The following is a 16,561-nucleotide window of genomic DNA, read 5'->3' as shown; positions in this document are numbered from 1 at the left end:
GACCGCACATTGCGGCAAGCTTCAGAGGCTTGTGGGACTGGAAACTGTTAGCGGCTAGCTCATGAAACTTAGAAACGGAGCCCGTTCCTGACGTGGTAGAATGCAGGGGTCAGATGAACAAAGGTGATTGATTGGCCGAGATGCTGGAATGGGGCCTTTTCTGTGTGGTGGAGTAGCCGGGCGTGTAGGAAGAGATTCTTAGTGGAGAGGCGATAAAAGACTCAAGGTATTGATATTTATGGCGAGGCTTATATCCGTCTGTTAGAAAGGACCAGTCAAGACATAAAGTAAGGCGTGGCCACGTACTGCGCAGCCACGAGCACCACGCACTAAATTTGATCATATTGCCCGCTTTCTATAACGCTACGGCTACATAAGGCTTCTTAAAAAAAAAGAGAGATCGATATGAATAGGAAGGTCTTAGAAAGCTCTCAGCGCACGCTTAAATATTTCGAACGGTTTCGAGAGACAGTTATTTAATTGCTATCTATATACGCTATGCGTGGTGAATCCCAGAGAAGACCTAGATCGCACAACCTAAGTTGCGTACGGTTCTCTCGCATGACTACGCTTTTGTCTAGCTAAACATTACTATTGTAAACACCTCGCAAAAATATCCAGGCATGAATATGAGGTGAAAGGTACGGCGGCGAACCAAGTAGCGCGGCATGGTTTAACCCGGTCATTAACTTTGGTCATTCTACTGGCTCTCTAGAACGAGTACACGGCTTTGACATAAGAACACGGTCCTCGTCTTTGAGATGCGGTGGACACGGCAAGACTAATATTTGAACTAACCTAGTTCATTTAGATCTTATTCCGCCGGTATCGATCCGCCAACTGGCACGAAAACTTCGAGAACCACACTCTCTACGATGGTGCTGGCATAGACTGTGCCATGGACGACGAGGTGTTACTGGCGTCGAGGTCATTAATGAGAACGAAGGCGCCGCTCCTAATGAGGTCACCTCTGACAAGGGTGTTATAACCAAGGCTGGGGGCGCTTTGATGATGTGGCTATTAACATCGAGGACGAGGGCGCCAACTACGATCCCGCGCCCGGGTGCGGGAGTGCGGCTGACAATGAGGATAATAGCACCCCTACTGTTGAAGCGACGCCCGACGAGAGCGTGGAGAACGAAGGTGCCACGGCCGACATCGACAAGGCTAACGATGACGGCGCAACCGCGGCAGACAATAGGGACGAGGATGCCTTGCCATGTCGAGGCCGCGTCTTCAGCTAACCACGGAGTGTTTCGACAATCGCTCTCACGATGGGGAAATGGCGGATTGATGGTGGACGTGACGAGCGAGTCCACTGGCCTCGTTAGGACCTCGAACCCTCGACAGCCGACCAATGCAATGCTCTGAGAAGAAGCTATGACGACCTCTGGCCTAGGCTGTTGGTTAGCATGGTGCATTAGATTGTAGCTGCAAGGGCCAGCATCGAATCCTTCGTCCGAAGAAAAGGAAGGGGAGGAGGAAGGGGGAGGGACCATAGGCCGCTCTCCCTTCTGCCTCGTCTCCGAATGCGATACTCTTGCGAGAACTTTGCCTTAGCTTTTTGTTGTGCTTAGTTAAGATTAATATATAGCTTCTCACGGACGAATAGTAGAATAAGACTATCAGGAAGTGTTAGTTAAGGTGCCCAGGACATCTATCCTAGTTCGCCGAATTTTGACTATTACTTTCCTCACCACCGCAGTCAACTCCTTGGCCGTATCGGTACTTTGTTCCACCTAATATCAATAATCCAGTCCGCCCTAGAAAAAAGGCCTCTCGCACGCAACATCGCCAAGTTTTTGGCCTACGTCTTGTTAGTCTTCAGGCGAGCATTTTTTATCGTTCGGCTGGAATTGGACTAACTTGTAGCGATCTATTTCGGGCTTTGAGTTAGTGACATGTCCAATCTCTGCCGAGGAACCAAGGCCAACTCCATATCAATTTTTCAACCAATTTTTCAACCAAGGATTTCTTGCTCGTCAGGGGTGTATCCGGGCAAAGAAATATCAGATTTTCCTATTACATAAAGAGGCGGTCCCGTAATCCTTTTCTAGCACCTTTTTCAACAAGGAGCTTAGCCACAGCCTTATGCCCATTTTTCACAGCGCTTCGTAGCGGTGTAACGCCATTTTCGCCCTTTGCCTCGAGATCAGCGCCTTTCTCGATCAGCAGCCTCGCCATGGCCTCGTGCCCACTACCCGCAGCTAAAAAGAGCGGTGTGGCGCCCCTATCGTTCTTTGCCTCAAAATTGGCGCCGCTCTCAATCAGCAGCCTCGCCATAGCCTCGTGGCCTTTATACATAGTGTTTATGCCAGTGCTCTAGACAGTCTCAGCTGGTAAATAGATCTCGCGAAGAACCTTCCAAGATCTTACTTGCAGCTGCGAAAGACAGTCCGTCCTCAACGGCTGGACTAATGTAGTCCGTCGCCGCGCTGGGCTGACCTCCCCAATTTGACTGTTACATGGCTAATTCCGCATTGGGCTCAACGTGCCGCTCGGGGACCACGACTTCGCAGGATCCTCCAAGGCTATTTGTCTAGAGCTAATCGAGTTTTGAAAGTCGTTCCACATTTCTTGACGCATGAAACATGGATGAAGGCGCATGGATCTGCCGACAAAGCATTGCAGTCGCAGTCGAATCAACATGTTGTGTTACTCTGTGAGCGCCCATTATTGCCTTTTCTGAATGATGTTCTTCGGGCTATGCTGAGCCTTCCCACATCAGAAGGGCCAATAGTTTCGCCTACATTCGCATCCTCTACTGCCCATTGCTATAGAGATTCGCGACTAGCGCTCTTCAATCCCCAGTCAGACGGATAGAACAACGCACCCGGTCAAGCCGTCACGAAACAAGAGCATGGATTCCGTTAGAAGTACCTGTGCCCTATTCCAGAACCTAGAGTCATGGGTCAAGACTTTGATCTATGATGATAAAGGTATAAAGACACGCAGTGCTTCTCGAGCCAAGGCTCAGCTGGCAGGTCGCTTATTGTACACTCTCTAAGATCAACCTCGGCCCATCTTTGAGACCTACTATGGCCCCCTTTCGACCTTATATCCGGAGGTCCGCTGCATGGGATGAGATAGAAAAGAGCCCTTGTTTGCTCGATTGACATCAGAAAAACTGGTACGGTAGGCTAGGCTTCGTACTGATGAATCTGTTGCAAAATGCCGGGTACAGTCAAGACCACCAAGACCAATTGCTTCGCAATCTTTCATTGTTGGTAGTACCACATCTGGGTCCATTATTACCTCCTGGTGCGCCAGTATGGCGCAGCTTCATGACGGATGATCACACACCTGTGGAAGTGAGCTGGGATTTCCATACAGGATGTCAACAGCCAACGATCAGATATTCCTTCGAGCCAATTGCGGCAGATGCCGGAACTGTACACAATCCAAATAATACAGGAGCTTCTCAAAGGTTCAAACAATGCCTTGTCGAGAAGTTTCCAGCAACAGATACTACATGGTTCGACCATTTCCAGGAGTGCTTGGTGAAGAACACTAGCAAAGCCAACTCCGAAGGTCATAATTCTACCACCTTTTGGGCTTTCGACCTCATCGAAAAAGGTGCATCTGTGAAAGCATACTTCTTCCCGGGTGCAGCCGCCCATGCGACAGGCCGCACGAACCTCCAAGTCACACTCGAGGCGGTTGCTTCCGCGCCGGGCTATTCCCCAAGGGACTTCCCCTCCCTGGGTATCTACACGGATTTCGCTGCTCGGGATTCAAGCATTGGCCATGAGATGGATATGCTCGCGCTTGACTTTGAGCCTTTGGAGAGATCTCGGCTCAAGATCTATTTCCGGAACAGACGGACGGACTTTGCTTCCGTACGAGAGAACATGTCGTTGGGAGGATTAGTGGCCGAACCCAATCTCGATAAGGGGCTTCTGAGGTTGAGAAAGCTCTGGGATGCTTTTTTTGATCCTGCCGGGATTGCGGACGAGATACCATTGCCTCACGTGGATCACCGGACTGCTGGTATCCTATATAACGTCGAATTCCGGTTCCGCAAGAGACTGCCTCTTGTCAAGGTCTACATACCAGTCCGACATTACGCTCAAAACGATGCCTATATCAGCGAAGCACTGAGTGTGTATATCAACGAGGAAGTCGCCAAAAGACGGAATCTCGCCGTTGCCGCCATGAGCGCCAAGTTCTACCGTAGGTGCATCGATCAAACATTGTAAGTGCTCCTGAAGAAGGAGTGCTCTACTTAACTAATAGCGTCAGTGACCATAAAGCTCTGGAAACCGGGACAGGAATTCATACCTACATTGGCGTCTCTGTACAGGCCGAAGGGGAGCTTAGACTTGTGGCATATGTGAACCCTCAGCGATCGAAGATCAGAAGATAAACTTAGCGCATGGTCTCTGTCCTCATACACAATCTCTACAGGTTGTTCAATGGCTTGCTCCTGTCGTGACTTGTGCGAGGGCAAACGCTTCACGTATATGGTTGTGGTTTGCGGGTTGCTGGCTGCTCTTCGTGGAGACCCTAAGGCCGCAGAGAATACACGACTGGTTTCTCTCCATCAATAAAATCTGATCATTCAGAGAGCATCCTCAGATCCGTATTTTAACTGATTGTATGACCTTCAGCGGGTCGTCTCCCCAACAAGTGAAAGTAAAGCAGCTGCAGCGTCGACGGTCCATCGTCGACCAAAGTCTGTAGTGTTTGCCTAATGCTCATCTTGGACACAAGTCCTTCAGCAATTAGAGAATTTTGTGCTGAGTTGTAACTGGATTGATCTCTGGCATCACATAATTAATAAGTTTTGAATAAATGAGATGGGACTGGGGAGCTGCAGTGGGTTTCTGATAAGACGAACAGTACGCAAGCTCGACGTCGATAAGTTCCACAACTGCATTCGACGACTCTTCTCTTTTAATTTACTTTTACAGCCTCGATGAACAGCAGGATGAGTTCTTTGACTCCTCTTCATTGTACAGCACACTCTTGTTCTTGTCTTGCGTCGAAACGGCGACGTCCAACGCAGGGTTTCCTGTGAAGAAATTGACTGGCTTCAAGCCCACCATCAGCTTCTCATTGGGCATGACCGGCCAGTCCTCAATGCGAGGGTTATGTGTCGACCCGAACGTGTGCCAGATAACAAGATCCTGGTTTCGAATGGATTGCGCTGTGCCCGTCTTTCTGCGTTTCTCAATAGCAGAAGCCAATCCGTCGCCACCAGAAGACTGCATGGTGTACTTTCCAGCTGGGAAGTGGTCGTGGTCTTCGTGCCGGGTTACCCATACAGCATGCTCGCCAAACTCAGACCGTTTGGCATGGAATGACTCGGGATGTGACAGTAGCTTTTGGCTGTAGAAGGGCATAAGCTTGAACCCGACTGGGGTTCCTGTGATTGGGTTCGTCTTGTTCTCGTTGACGAACTTGAAGGTTCGGTTCTTTGTGAAGTCAAGGTCGAAGCCGCCCTCCTCCTCAACTATATGGCTTTCTGTGACGTAACCCACGCCGAAGGGATTGTGGACAAGAGGATCATCCATGGGAAGCGGCTTGGACTCCTCGACGACAAGGGAATTGGCGTGTCCGTCAATCGCTGGGTCGATTCGTAGACTGAAGAGATGTTGATGGTAAGGTGCAAGGACTCCTGGCGCCACGACCGTTCCGTAGGGAATCCTCTCCTTAACATCAATGTCGGATGGGACTGTGGAGAGAATCCCGGTGGCGCGGACCTCGTAAGAGATAGAAGCATCCTGACCGAAGTGCCAGGCGAAAATGTACTCGTAGTTGCTGACGGTGATTATTGTCTGTAGCACAAGAATGCGAGAACGAGTAACGACAGGGTTCTGGGTGCGGAAATTAGTGTGCTTCCATAGGATTCCATCGTCTTGCTCATGACAGCATACAACGTTGGGCAGCTTCAATGGCTCACCCGAGGGGGTGTTGTGGTAGGCATCAAAGTACTTGATAGTTCCCAAGCAGTCGCAACCAAGCTGCAAGTTGTTGGCGTTAATGCCCGCACCGTCATTCCCGAGGTCAAACGCGGCCTTTCGAGGATACGGAGCGCGCGGATCACCGTAGGGCACGAACATCTCGCCTAGGGAGAGTCGGTAGAACAGGCTTCGTCCATCGTAACGAACGTCATGCAAGGTCAGGCCCTCTCGATAATTGAACCCAACACGGAAGGTCCATTTCTCCCAACTAAGATGGTTGCCCTGGATCTTGAAAGAAGGGCCTTCAGGCTGGACGACTTGGTATGGCTTGGTTGTCGCTCTGGGTGCTGGCCTTAGATCGGGATGGTATTCGCTTGCCGCAGTGGAATGAATCCTCCGACGATCAAAAGGCTTCTTTTCATGGTTTATTCTTTCATGAGGCTTTGTGGGTAGACGATAGACTTTTGTGACTTGAAGTGCTTCCGAAACCTCAGCGCAAACATCCAAGGGATAGGCGTAGTAATTTGCATCTGAACTCTCCAGTAACCGGAGATAGAACCAGCACTGTATACGGTCAGTTGTCTGCATAAAACTCATTAGACGATCATGGCAGACGTACCATCGTTACTCGTTCGGTCATATCATTCATGCCATCGGTGGCGTAAGCCCATGGCTCGACGACCACCATGCTGTTAGCTGGCAGTTCAAGGGTGCGAATCTCCGCCTGCACTTCTTCGTTTGCGAGACAGGCATTTTCGACTGCCTTCATGTAGTCGGCGTCAATGTACGAATGCTTCCCCTTCATGTGCTGTTTCCGGGCCACCTTGTCCTTGTCGAGATCGACGACAAGCTCGAAGAGCTCATTCCCAGACTTGGCACCCGGAACGGCGACCTCGACTCTAGCGTATCGCGTTGGTACATGACCCAGTGGTTGCTTCTTCTGTTCCTTCTCAAGGTAAGGGATCATCTGCTTCTTAGCCGGCTCAAGCAGTGTGACCACCCGGAAGTTAGGATCTTGCCCGCCAAAGTGCGGGCGAACGACCTTCGAGGCCTGCAGGTAAAGTGGTCAGTCAACTTTTGCGGTGGTCTTTTCGGCTGGACTCAGCGTACTCTCGATATCTCATCGGGCGTGAGAGGGTCGAAAGGATGGTGTGGTGCAGCAGCCATCGCTACGGCTTGTGTCAACCTGGTCGACTGGAAGATCTATGGAAGGAGGGGAACTGCGTCGCGAGCTTGACTAGTTGAGTGGGAAGTAGATGAGTGCCGGTGTTGCGCAATAGGAGCAGAGTACACAAGCTGAGATTATCGATATATACTGGGTATGAAGATAGGTTAACAGTCATTGAGATGAATGGTGGAGAGGAATCAATCGTCGAGCGACAAGTAACACCTCGGCCAAGACCGCAGACCGAAACCGGCCTCATGCGAGTGAATGGATCATGGAGCGCCCTTGACATGGAGAATCGTCGCGACTCCATCGATAGGGTGCGCAACCGGCGGCGAATTTCCTCCAAAGGCGAACCGTCAGCCGCCCGAAGATAGCGAGCGGAAACGTCGCCAGAGCCTTACCTTTGGGGGATATAGGCCTCGCAATCCCGCCAACCCCTCTTCCCCCCAAAGGCATGGCTCGACCGCTAATCGCACCTCTAAAGGCATGCCGAGCCAAGAGGCTTCAGTGGAGTGTCTCACCGCCGCGCAGCGCGTTTAGCGTAAAGGGCGGGCAATGGGACGGCACAACCGAGCGAGCACAATTTTCCGCCCGTACAGCATCGAGTCCAGCCTCTTGAATCGACATGCTCACCACTCCAGTCCCTAGATCGTTGATTGAGATGTCAGTTGTAGGGTGCGCCTGACAACTGATTTATCGCTTTCTGATGAGTCTCTTTACGTAACGAGCGTGCATCGACAAGTTTAACCTAGACTCCGGGTTTAGATTCAATGCTAGGATTGATGACCGAGCGTTTGGATTCCCGCCGACGTAATCAACTGAGCATCGTGTTCCGGCTTGGTTTCAACCTGGATAAGACGGCAACCCTCCTCAATTATGAACAAAACTACGCTATGTTGTTCCTAGACAGAAGCAAGTCTTAAAAGTTGCTCAAGCTCCATGAATTATCTGTCCTTTATCGAAAGCTCGGTATAGTAACACTGCTCTTTCCATCATGCCCAAGCAGCTCCCGTTCCAGGTAGGCGCAAGGTGTAGGGTAACGGGGATTTCACCGACACAACTGCTAATTAATCTCCAGCTGGACGATAGGTCCCTCCTTCACGAGCGATCGCTGCTTAATGGAGAATGGGTTACTTCGACGTCACATGAAACATTCAATGTTGAAGGTGAGAATGATTGCCTAGCCTTGTGGTGGTGAAGGGGCACATCCACTGACTCAATTCCAACACTCAGATCCCGGCAGCGGCAAGGTCTTCGCCTCCTGTCCAAACAACTCAGCACGGGATGTGGATGGGTTCGTCACGACTTCGCAAGCGGCTTTTCTGAAGTACCGCCATGTCAATCCTCGAGAGCGGGCGAAAATGCTCCTCGAGTGGCACAGGTTGATTACCAACGCAAAGGAAGACATCGCCAAGCTGGTCACGTACGAGACGGGCAAGCCACTCGTCGAAGCTCGTGGTGAGGTCGACTATGCACTAGGGTTCGCTTGGTGGTTTGCGGGAGAGGCAGAGCGCGTTCGAGGTTCTGTGGGCATCCCATCTGTCTCAAATCGACGGACGATTGTTATCAAGCAGCCCATTGGCGTCAGCGTCGCTCTCGTGCCGTGGAACTTCCCGGTGGCCATGAACATCCGCAAAGTTGCTGCGGCTCTGGCAGCGGGCTGTTCGATGATTGTGAAGCCCTCTCCTGAAACGCCTCTTAGCACCCTAGCGCTCGCTGACCTAGCTCTTCGAGCCGGGTTGCCGCCAGGTGTGCTGAATGTCATCACCACCGACAACGAAAACACCCCGTCACTCAGCGAGGCTCTTTGCAAACATCCTCTTGTTCGTAAAGTCACATTTACCGGCAGCACGGCGGTGGGACGCATTATCGCCCAACACTGCTCTCATGGTCTGAAGAAGGTGACCATGGAACTCGGTGGCAACTGTCCATTTATCGTCTTCGACGACGGTGATTTAGACCAGGCCGCAGCCGCGCTCATGATTCTCAAGTGGCGCACAGCTGGGCAGGCTTGTACACACGCGAACAGAGTTTACGTACAAAGCGGTGTCTATGAGAAGTTCGCACAGAAGATGGTGGAAGCTACTCGTCAGATCCGCGTTGGTCACGGTGCTGACCCCTTGACCACAATGGGCGCCCTGACGACATCGAGGGCCGCGGCCAAATTGGAGAGACACGTCTCAGATGCTGTTTCTAAAGGTGCCAAGGTCCTATGCGGAGGTAAAGCGCCCGCTGGGTTGGATGGGTACTTCTTTGAGCCAACCATCGTAGGTGACATGGACTCTTCCATGTTGACCACGACGGAGGAGATTTTCGGTCCTCTTCTTGGATTGTACAGTTTCGAGACCGAGGAAGAAGTCGTCAAAGCGGCCAACGACACCTCCATGGGCCTCGCGTCGTACTTCTTCACAAAAGATGTCGACCGCACGTGGAGAATGCTCGAGAGCCTCGAAGCTGGCATGGTTGGCATGAACACAGGTACGACCCTCCTCATTCACATGGCCAACGGTAATCGGAACGTTGACCAATCCTCGCAGGCAATGCGTCCGGAGCTGAATCCCCCTTTGGAGGAATCAAGGAGTCGGGCTATGGTAAAGAAGCGGGCAAGGACGTCGCCATCGAGGAGTATCTTATTCAGAAGACGGGCACGCTTACAGTCGGAGCGACTTCCAAGCTCTGAGGCTGCGACTCAAACTCCAGGTCTTGGATCGTGCGCATCACAAAGTTTGAAGTCGATTGAGCGTTACCTCTTCGACTCCTTTCTGAGATCGCAGGGGCAAGCTTTGACGTGTATACTTCAACAATAGTGAAACGATAGAATAGACGCAGCCATCCCCCAACAAATCGATTCATGGTTTGGCTTCGTTACTTAAACCATACACCGAAGGCGTGACATTGATTCGAGAACAGCACGCGAATCCATGAATCATGATGCTGATACTTCTGTTACGGTGAACAGACTCGCTTGAACCGTCTCGTAAGTGTCCCTTCCATCCATGCTGATGTTGCAGACAAGAGGCACTAGAAACAGGCCTAGCAATCGCCGTCCCGTTCACCCGAAGCCAAGTAGCTCGGATTGCCTTTGGAGGTTACTGCCGTGTCGTCGTTGCTCGGTGATTGTGATTGATTGTTGTAGCCCCATCAGCACGCTTCGACATGGAGAATAATGTGGCGAGAACGTGAGAAGAAGGGGTTCAAGTCGGCAGCTGGAGATCCATGTGGCCGGATAGGAGTGACTTCGGTCGACGCTATCAAAATATCGCTGTAAGCGATGCCCGCCCGATACGCCCGCCGCAGACAAGCGCGGACGTGTCTATACCGAAGGTGTTCACTCAACGGGAAGTGTGCCGTGTGCGGGATCCCGCCTCTGTGTGCGCTCAGCGCGTGGGCCTGGGCCGGTCATCAGCACTGCATTATTGGATTCCTCCGAGATGCCTGGCTGACGGTGGCGAACGGTATGATGCTGGGTCTGAGAACGCGGCCACAACGTGAGACCAGACCCGGAACCCATTCTCTATTGCGCAAATCAGCATTTTATTTGCGGGGATGAAGGACCACCTCAGCATCTTGAGTCTCTCAGATACTCTGCCTGTCAGTCCTGGATTGGCTGAAGCCAGGCTTGTTCGGTATCAGTCGCCCACGAGACCGCCGGATACGCTTGGAGCTCGAACGCAGCACTCTGCGAGAGACTCTGGAGAGCATACTCCATCAAGACCTCCTCCACAGCTGCAGACAGGTCCCCGTTATCATGTTCGAGGCCACACTCCCCTCACGCCTTGATGAGCACGAGCTAGCTGCCGACCTTCGGACTACACGATGTCCCCAACCGCGTATTCCCGGACCGTTGAATGATTAACAGATTGCCATAAATGCGTCTCATGCTCTTCTTTACGTAGTTTTGATAACATTCCAGCACCGGCACACTGTCCATCTTCCCACTCACTCTTCTACTTACATCTTCATTCCTCCTCCTCAAGACACATCAAACATATCTCGACGTTGCCTACAATGGTGCCCGTCAGAAAGCCCGAGTCTTTCAAGAAGGCTCTCCACTTCACGGTGGAAGAGTTTCAGGAGAGGCGCAACCGCGCCCTCGCCCTCATGGAGAGGGAGAATCTCGACGGGTTCCTCATGACCAAGCAAGAGTCCCTCTACTACTTCACCGGCTTCGACACCTTTGGATATGTCTTTTTCCAGGCAATGTACTTCCACAGGGATGGACGCATCCGCCTCATCACCCGCGCGCCAGATCTGCGCCAGGCTCTATATACATCCATTCTTGAGAAGAAGGACGTTATGATCAGACCGGACGATGCAGGGTCCAACCCTGTGGCCCTCGTGCCCGAGGTGCTCAAGGAATTTGGCATCAACTCCCCCTCAAAAAGGATCGGCTACGAGCCTAACTCTTGCACTTTGACCCTCCAGATCGGTCAGCTTCTCCTTCAGGCTGTTGAGGGACTTTGCACGATGGTGGACCATAGCAATCTGTTCACCCGCGAGCTGCGACTCGTCAAGTCCGAGACTGAGATGCGCAAGATTCGGAAGGCGGCCTACCTCGTCGATTTCGCTCTGGTGCGCGCGCTGAAGGTCGCGAAACCCGGCGCGTACGAAGGTGACCTTTGGCGGGAGATTGTGGGTACCGTCTATGAGGGCGGTGGCGACGATCCTGCAAACGAGAACATCCTCGTTTCGGGTAACAAGGCCGTCTTGACTCGATACTCTACGGGAAGGTCCAGAATCGACCGACAGGTCACTCTAGAGCATGCTGCAGCATACAAGCACTATCACGCCTGTCTGATGCGGACCATTCCCCTGAACGGAGTCACCAAGCTAGCCAGGAGAATGCACGAGGTCAATGTCATACAGATGAGGGCCGCCATGGATGCCCTCAAGCCTGGAAAGCCTCTCGGCGATGTCTTTGAGGCGTATGCTCGCGTCGCTGATGAGAATGGCTTCAAGGACATGAGGCTCAACGCTTGTGGCTACAGCATGGGTGCAACCTTTTCACCCACGTGGATGGACTACCCCATGTTCGTGCGAGGGCAGGACGTCGTCGCCAAAAAGGGCATGGTATTCTTCATTCACATCATTCTTATGGACATGGTTACAGACACGGCCAGCTCCGTTGGGCAGACGGTCGAGGTCACTGAGGATGGCTGCGTCTCCTTGTCGAAGCTACCGTTCTGCGTCACCCGCAGGCAGACACTGGCTGCTTGGAAGAAGATTCGCAAGCAAGACTATGGTTTCACCGCCGAAGAGGAAGACGATGGTGAGAACCTCCGGGATGTCGAGCTTTCTGACGGCGATGTCGACGCGGAGGACTATGATGTTGAGTACGACTTTAGCGAGTATCAAGGGGCTTCATAGCTTAGAAATGCAGGACGCTCACCAAACTTGCACTTATAGAATACCAATTTATTGAACTAATGCTCCCCAAGCCCCGCTGTGATGCTGCAACCATGATACTTCAGACGAAGTATAGTTTCACTGCAGTCGAGTGTGATCAGCCTCCTGACATGGTCGCCTCCAGTTGTTACTGCACCATTGATCACTTTACTTGAATATGCAAAACATCTTATATTAATCAGTCTCCGTGGCTACTATTTGCAGAAGTCTTCCACTATGCCAACGAACGCACTCGCAAGCTGACGCACAGACTCGACCTCCACCCATTCCGTTTTGGCATGGAGACCATATCCCTTGGGACCCCAGATCAATCCCGGGATGCCAACCTCGTCCATCAAAGCCATATCTGTCCAGTATGTCTCGCCCTTGATCGTAGGCTTCACACCCATGGCCTGGTTCGCGTGCTTGGAGACGAGCTGGACGAAATCGTTATCTCTGGGCAGGTGGAACGGAGCTCGAGAGAAGGTCGACCTTAGATCGAAACTGAAGTTGGGCACTGTTGCTTCCAGGCGCTGCAGTATCTCCAACAGCTCGAGTCTCACGGTCTCTGCCGTCTCTCCCGCAATAGTGCGCCGTTCGATCTGAATGGAGCAGGTAGCTGGGTACGAAGCGATCTCCTCGCCGCCTCGAATCATCCCGACATGGATGTTCGGCGCACCCGTTTCGGGCTTCTCGTCCCCGAAGCGGTGTTGAATCTCTTGCGCGTGCTTGTCGAGTTCGACCAGGAAGTACCCAGCCTTGCATACGGCATCGATGCCCAGATCAGCGCGAGACCCGTGAGCCGCCACACCATGAATATCGACCTCGTACAAGGCAAAGCCCTTGTGCGTGTTTATGAGAGCCATTTCTGTGGGCTCTGCGACGATGGCAGCATCTGCTCGCCACCCTGCCCGTAGCACCTCCTCTGTTCCCTTGCTCTCCGACTCTTCGTCGGCGACTGCAGCAAGGATCACGTCGCCCTTCAGCTTCTTCGATTTGGCGCCGGCAAGCGCAAGCATACTCGCCGCGAGCCCGCTCTTCATGTCGGCAGTGCCTCGACCGTACATGTTCCCATCCTTGATCTCGGCACTCAGGGGATCTCCATCGTAACCTAGGCAGGTGACCGTGTCGATGTGCCCGTTCAGCATGAGGCTCTGGCCTCCGCCCGTGCCGCGCACGATTCCGACCACAGAGGGCCGTCCCGGTGTTGATTCGACCCAATGGCACTCAATGTCGCGATGTTTCAGCCATTTTGTGATGAAGTTGGCAATGACACTCTCTCCGGGGCCAGGTGTTGAGCCGAAGTCTGGATTGGAAGAGTCAATTCGCACCAAGGCTTGTGTAAGCTCGATGACATCGTCGGACGAAATGCCCTCTGGAGTGTTTTCGATAGATCCCATGCTGTTGAAAATTCAAGTGAGATGTGAGCAGTTGATACCTTGGGAAGGGTCCACGCTTCGTTTACTTTGTGCCTTGCGAAATGCGACGCTTGCTCGCCCTGAATGCGAAGAGCCGTTTGATAACTCCGTTACCGGCTTCGTATCAAACGAGTCCCCATATCAAGCAAATTCGATGCATAATCGGACATTCGATGAAAGCTTCCCCAGTTCTAGATCCATTGCAACACCCCCTCATTGAACATGTGGGCGGCAGGGCGTCGAAGTTGCCCACAGTTGGGGATGCCCGCCGCATGCGCGAGTCCACGAAAAGATAAGCCCAGATCTATCCAGCGTATACTCGCGTCGAAATTCATGCGGGGTCTATCTAGTGGCGAATCTCCAATCTCGCAAAGCAATATCACTGCTCAATGGTCGGAGCTGTCTTCGTAGACATTTCAACACTACTGCTGTTTCTTCCAGCTCAAGCCCTGTATTGCCTGAATGAGGGTAGCTCGGCATTCGAAGCTACTTGATTCCTATAGGCCAGCGTACCAGCAGAAAGCGGTACAAATGATGGGGCGAGATACTCCCAAATAAAGCCGCTAATTGAACTCCAAACCGCTTCACCAAGCCTCAACCTGGTAATTGTTCCAACTCCCATATATGATCCGAGCCATTACGCCAAGGACAACTTCCAGTCCAACTCCAAAAGTACATTTTCCCAGTCTGTTCGGTTCCTCTCCCACAGCAGCTGTAATAACTCGCGGGTTCTCTTGACATGCTTGAACTTGGTCCAATTCTCAATCCCTAGGAGGCGCCGCTGAACATACTCCTTTGAGCCGCTGTCACCCCCACTTACAATACCAGCCATGAACAAGGGAAATAGAAGGCCCATCTCGCAAAATAAATTTTCTGGCACTTGGGCGACGTGCCGGAGGACCTGTCGGAGACAGTCGTTCATGCGCAGCTTGTAGACGGCACCGGCGTCGCAGAAACGCAGAAGATGGCGGTAGAGGTATAAAAGAGAAGCGAAACGGAACGCTTCGGCATGATTGAGGAGTGCGTTCTTGTTGCCGTCTTCCAGATCAACTCGAATGCGCAGGTCTTGTGTGCGAAGTGCTTGGGCCATGTCTTCGGCTCGCAAAGCTTCTCTGGCCCGCCGGTCAGCGTCTGATGAAGAATTCAGGTCCGCTGTGTCTTCGACAAAGGCACATACTTCCGGCAAATGTCGAAAGATGTGGTGGCCTAAGCCCATGAACGAATCAGCGGACTCGACCATGGCCTCAACCTCTTCTACCCAATACACGCCCTCCAACAAGGGCCGTCGAGCAGTGCTCAGCGATGCCATGATATCATGGTAGGCAAAATAACGTAGGAGAAACTTTCCATCGTTGGTTTTCAAGAGTCTTGATGGCCCGAGATGATTAACAAGATGACCGGCGCCTTGAAGATGGAGGAGCCAACGCGACGTGTCCCCCGCAACAACCTCTGTAGTACTGATCACCAGCGCACATGCTACTGTTGTCTCAGTGACGGCATTCCGCTTGATTGCCTCAGCTACACCTCGAGCGACCTGGTTCTCGTACTCTCGACGCGCGTCAGTCGTATCAGGATCCTTTGCTGTGGCAGCGTTGGAATGGACCGAAGCGTAAGCAAAGAGTGCGTATAGTAATGGCGGGTCGACAATGGCCATGGGCAGTAAGACGGAGGAAAACACGGCTCCATCCTTCTGCAGAATCGAGCAAAGGGGTGCAACGTGATCCAAGAAGTATTTGAGGAGGAATCGACGCTCTCCATCATCCAGAGATGCTGTCATAGGAGGGAAGTCGGTGCTGGCGTTGACCAGAAGACCAGACCCCTGGCCAGCACCATCGCGATACCTCTCCGCAGGACTGTTGTCTGGAGGGCTGCCCGATGACAGGCTTTCTGACCCTTTCTCTCCCTTGTTGGAGGATGTTTGCGGGCTGGAAGTCTCCTGGTCTGCACGAGCCTTTCCCTTCCTCCTGGCTGGTCGAGGTTGGACAGTCCGAAGAGGCGCCTTCTCGCAGACCAGCCCCAGGCGCGTGCAGGAGCCGCAACGGCCGTCAAGGTTGGAAACCTGACCGTCGCACTTCTTCTTACGGGCCTTGCATGTCAAGCAGCCCGAACGAACGCGACCATCGACGGCAAAACGCCGGCGTGTCGGGCGGTCAGCGGCGCCAGATGATGCTGACGGCTGCTCCATAAGTTTGGAATCCAATGGGCGTGTGCAGCGACTCCAGCGGGAATCGTCGTAGGGTTAATAACGGCAGCGGGTTTCAGTCGGAGGGATGGTCGTAGCCTCGCCTCGCCTCGCGTGGAGTGGAGTGGACATGGACATGGTTGGGGTTGCAAGGGTGAGGGCTGATAAGCACGCAAATGGCCGCCGCATGCGCCGCATCCCAGTGACGACCCGATAGTCTGATATACAGTGGGGAACTACGCCCAGTTACGTGCTCTTACGTACATTATCCAACTCCTCGGACTGGACGCGGGGAAAGGCGCGCGGCTATCATTCCACGAGCAAACAAAGAAATGCGGAGTAGAGATACCTAGCCGCAAGCTAGGGCGAATCCGTATCGACGCGATACAGAGCTCGCCCCATGGGGGGCCCACCGAAAGCATGGCTTACCCGTATAACAGCATAAACAGGCGATGGTGTTGGCAGGGTTCTGAGAGATAGGTTTCGGTGGCGCACCCACGTT

The 16,561-nt window shown here is 52.7% G+C and overlaps 7 protein-coding genes across 7 annotated transcripts; 3 read left to right on the top strand and 4 right to left on the bottom strand.

Moving 5' to 3' along the window:
• Positions 1 to 2,022: 2,022 nt before the first annotated feature.
• Positions 2,023 to 2,283, bottom strand: F5Z01DRAFT_618794 (ankyrin repeat-containing domain protein; the record flags this gene model as incomplete). Its single annotated transcript, XM_046261054.1, has 1 exon — positions 2,023 to 2,283. The coding sequence occupies one exon, from the start codon at positions 2,281 to 2,283 to the stop codon at positions 2,023 to 2,025; it is 261 nt and encodes an 86-aa protein (XP_046120285.1).
• A 364-nt stretch (positions 2,284 to 2,647) lies between these two features.
• On the top strand, positions 2,648 to 4,680 carry F5Z01DRAFT_742235 (aromatic prenyltransferase; the record flags this gene model as incomplete). The annotated part of the gene is made up of 4 exons (XM_046266871.1): positions 2,648 to 2,662; positions 2,795 to 2,836; positions 3,123 to 4,101; positions 4,123 to 4,680. 4 exons carry the CDS (start codon positions 2,648 to 2,650, stop codon positions 4,197 to 4,199), a joined length of 1,113 nt encoding a protein of 370 aa, XP_046120284.1. The 3' UTR covers positions 4,200 to 4,680.
• Positions 4,681 to 4,801: 121 nt separating this feature from the next.
• On the bottom strand, positions 4,802 to 7,408 carry F5Z01DRAFT_720509 (copper amine oxidase). Its single transcript, XM_046266579.1, has 3 exons — positions 7,017 to 7,408; positions 6,526 to 6,957; positions 4,802 to 6,470 (listed from the first exon to the last, which is right to left on the bottom strand). Exons 1-3 carry the CDS (start codon positions 7,071 to 7,073, stop codon positions 4,908 to 4,910), a joined length of 2,052 nt encoding a protein of 683 aa, XP_046120283.1. The 5' UTR covers positions 7,074 to 7,408; the 3' UTR covers positions 4,802 to 4,907.
• A 214-nt stretch (positions 7,409 to 7,622) lies between these two features.
• Positions 7,623 to 9,907, top strand: F5Z01DRAFT_649959 (succinate-semialdehyde dehydrogenase). Its single transcript, XM_046263124.1, has 4 exons — positions 7,623 to 8,092; positions 8,153 to 8,240; positions 8,308 to 9,552; positions 9,612 to 9,907. Exons 1-4 carry the CDS (start codon positions 8,069 to 8,071, stop codon positions 9,752 to 9,754), a joined length of 1,500 nt encoding a protein of 499 aa, XP_046120282.1. The 5' UTR covers positions 7,623 to 8,068; the 3' UTR covers positions 9,755 to 9,907.
• A 1,175-nt stretch (positions 9,908 to 11,082) lies between these two features.
• F5Z01DRAFT_698275 (peptidase M24, structural domain-containing protein) lies at positions 11,083 to 12,441 on the top strand (the record flags this gene model as incomplete). Its single annotated transcript, XM_046266348.1, has 1 exon — positions 11,083 to 12,441. One exon carries the CDS (start codon positions 11,083 to 11,085, stop codon positions 12,439 to 12,441), a length of 1,359 nt encoding a protein of 452 aa, XP_046120281.1.
• Positions 12,442 to 12,667: 226 nt separating this feature from the next.
• Positions 12,668 to 14,081, bottom strand: F5Z01DRAFT_720503 (acetylornithine deacetylase). Its single transcript, XM_046266578.1, has one exon. It carries the CDS (start codon positions 13,857 to 13,859, stop codon positions 12,675 to 12,677), a length of 1,185 nt encoding a protein of 394 aa, XP_046120280.1. The 5' UTR covers positions 13,860 to 14,081; the 3' UTR covers positions 12,668 to 12,674.
• Positions 14,082 to 14,278: 197 nt separating this feature from the next.
• F5Z01DRAFT_649954 (fungal-specific transcription factor domain-containing protein) lies at positions 14,279 to 16,333 on the bottom strand. Its single transcript, XM_046263123.1, has one exon. The coding sequence runs from the start codon at positions 16,060 to 16,062 to the stop codon at positions 14,515 to 14,517; it is 1,548 nt and encodes a 515-aa protein (XP_046120279.1). The 5' UTR covers positions 16,063 to 16,333; the 3' UTR covers positions 14,279 to 14,514.
• Positions 16,334 to 16,561: the final 228 nt, after the last annotated feature.

Source organism: Emericellopsis atlantica, assembly GCF_019669845.1.
Source record: "Emericellopsis atlantica unplaced genomic scaffold F5Z01scaffold_7, whole genome shotgun sequence".
NCBI classification, from domain to species: domain Eukaryota; kingdom Fungi; phylum Ascomycota; class Sordariomycetes; order Hypocreales; family Bionectriaceae; genus Emericellopsis; species Emericellopsis atlantica.
This window is presented reverse-complemented; position numbering and strand designations above follow the sequence as displayed.

What these genes read in the sequence shown, in the direction of transcription:
- F5Z01DRAFT_720509 (XM_046266579.1), bottom strand. Translation starts at nt 7,073, where the DNA reads ATGGCTGCTGCACCACACCATCCTTTCGACCCTCTCACGCCCGATGAG. An exon ending in CGCCCGATGAGATATCGAGA is followed by an intron (nt 6,958 to 7,016) that starts GTACGCTGAGTC and finishes CTTTACCTGCAG; the next exon opens with GCCTCGAAGGTCGTTCGCCC. An exon ending in TGACCGAACGAGTAACGATG is followed by an intron (nt 6,471 to 6,525) that starts GTACGTCTGCCA and finishes GACCGTATACAG; the next exon opens with TGCTGGTTCTATCTCCGGTT.
- F5Z01DRAFT_649959 (XM_046263124.1), top strand. Translation starts at nt 8,069, where the DNA reads ATGCCCAAGCAGCTCCCGTTCCAG. An exon ending in CCAAGCAGCTCCCGTTCCAG is followed by an intron (nt 8,093 to 8,152) that starts GTAGGCGCAAGG and finishes ATTAATCTCCAG; the next exon opens with CTGGACGATAGGTCCCTCCT. An exon ending in TGAAACATTCAATGTTGAAG is followed by an intron (nt 8,241 to 8,307) that starts GTGAGAATGATT and finishes TCCAACACTCAG; the next exon opens with ATCCCGGCAGCGGCAAGGTC.
- F5Z01DRAFT_720503 (XM_046266578.1), bottom strand. Translation starts at nt 13,859, where the DNA reads ATGGGATCTATCGAAAACACTCCAGAGGGCATTTCGTCCGACGATGTC.
- F5Z01DRAFT_649954 (XM_046263123.1), bottom strand. Translation starts at nt 16,062, where the DNA reads ATGGAGCAGCCGTCAGCATCATCTGGCGCCGCTGACCGCCCGACACGC.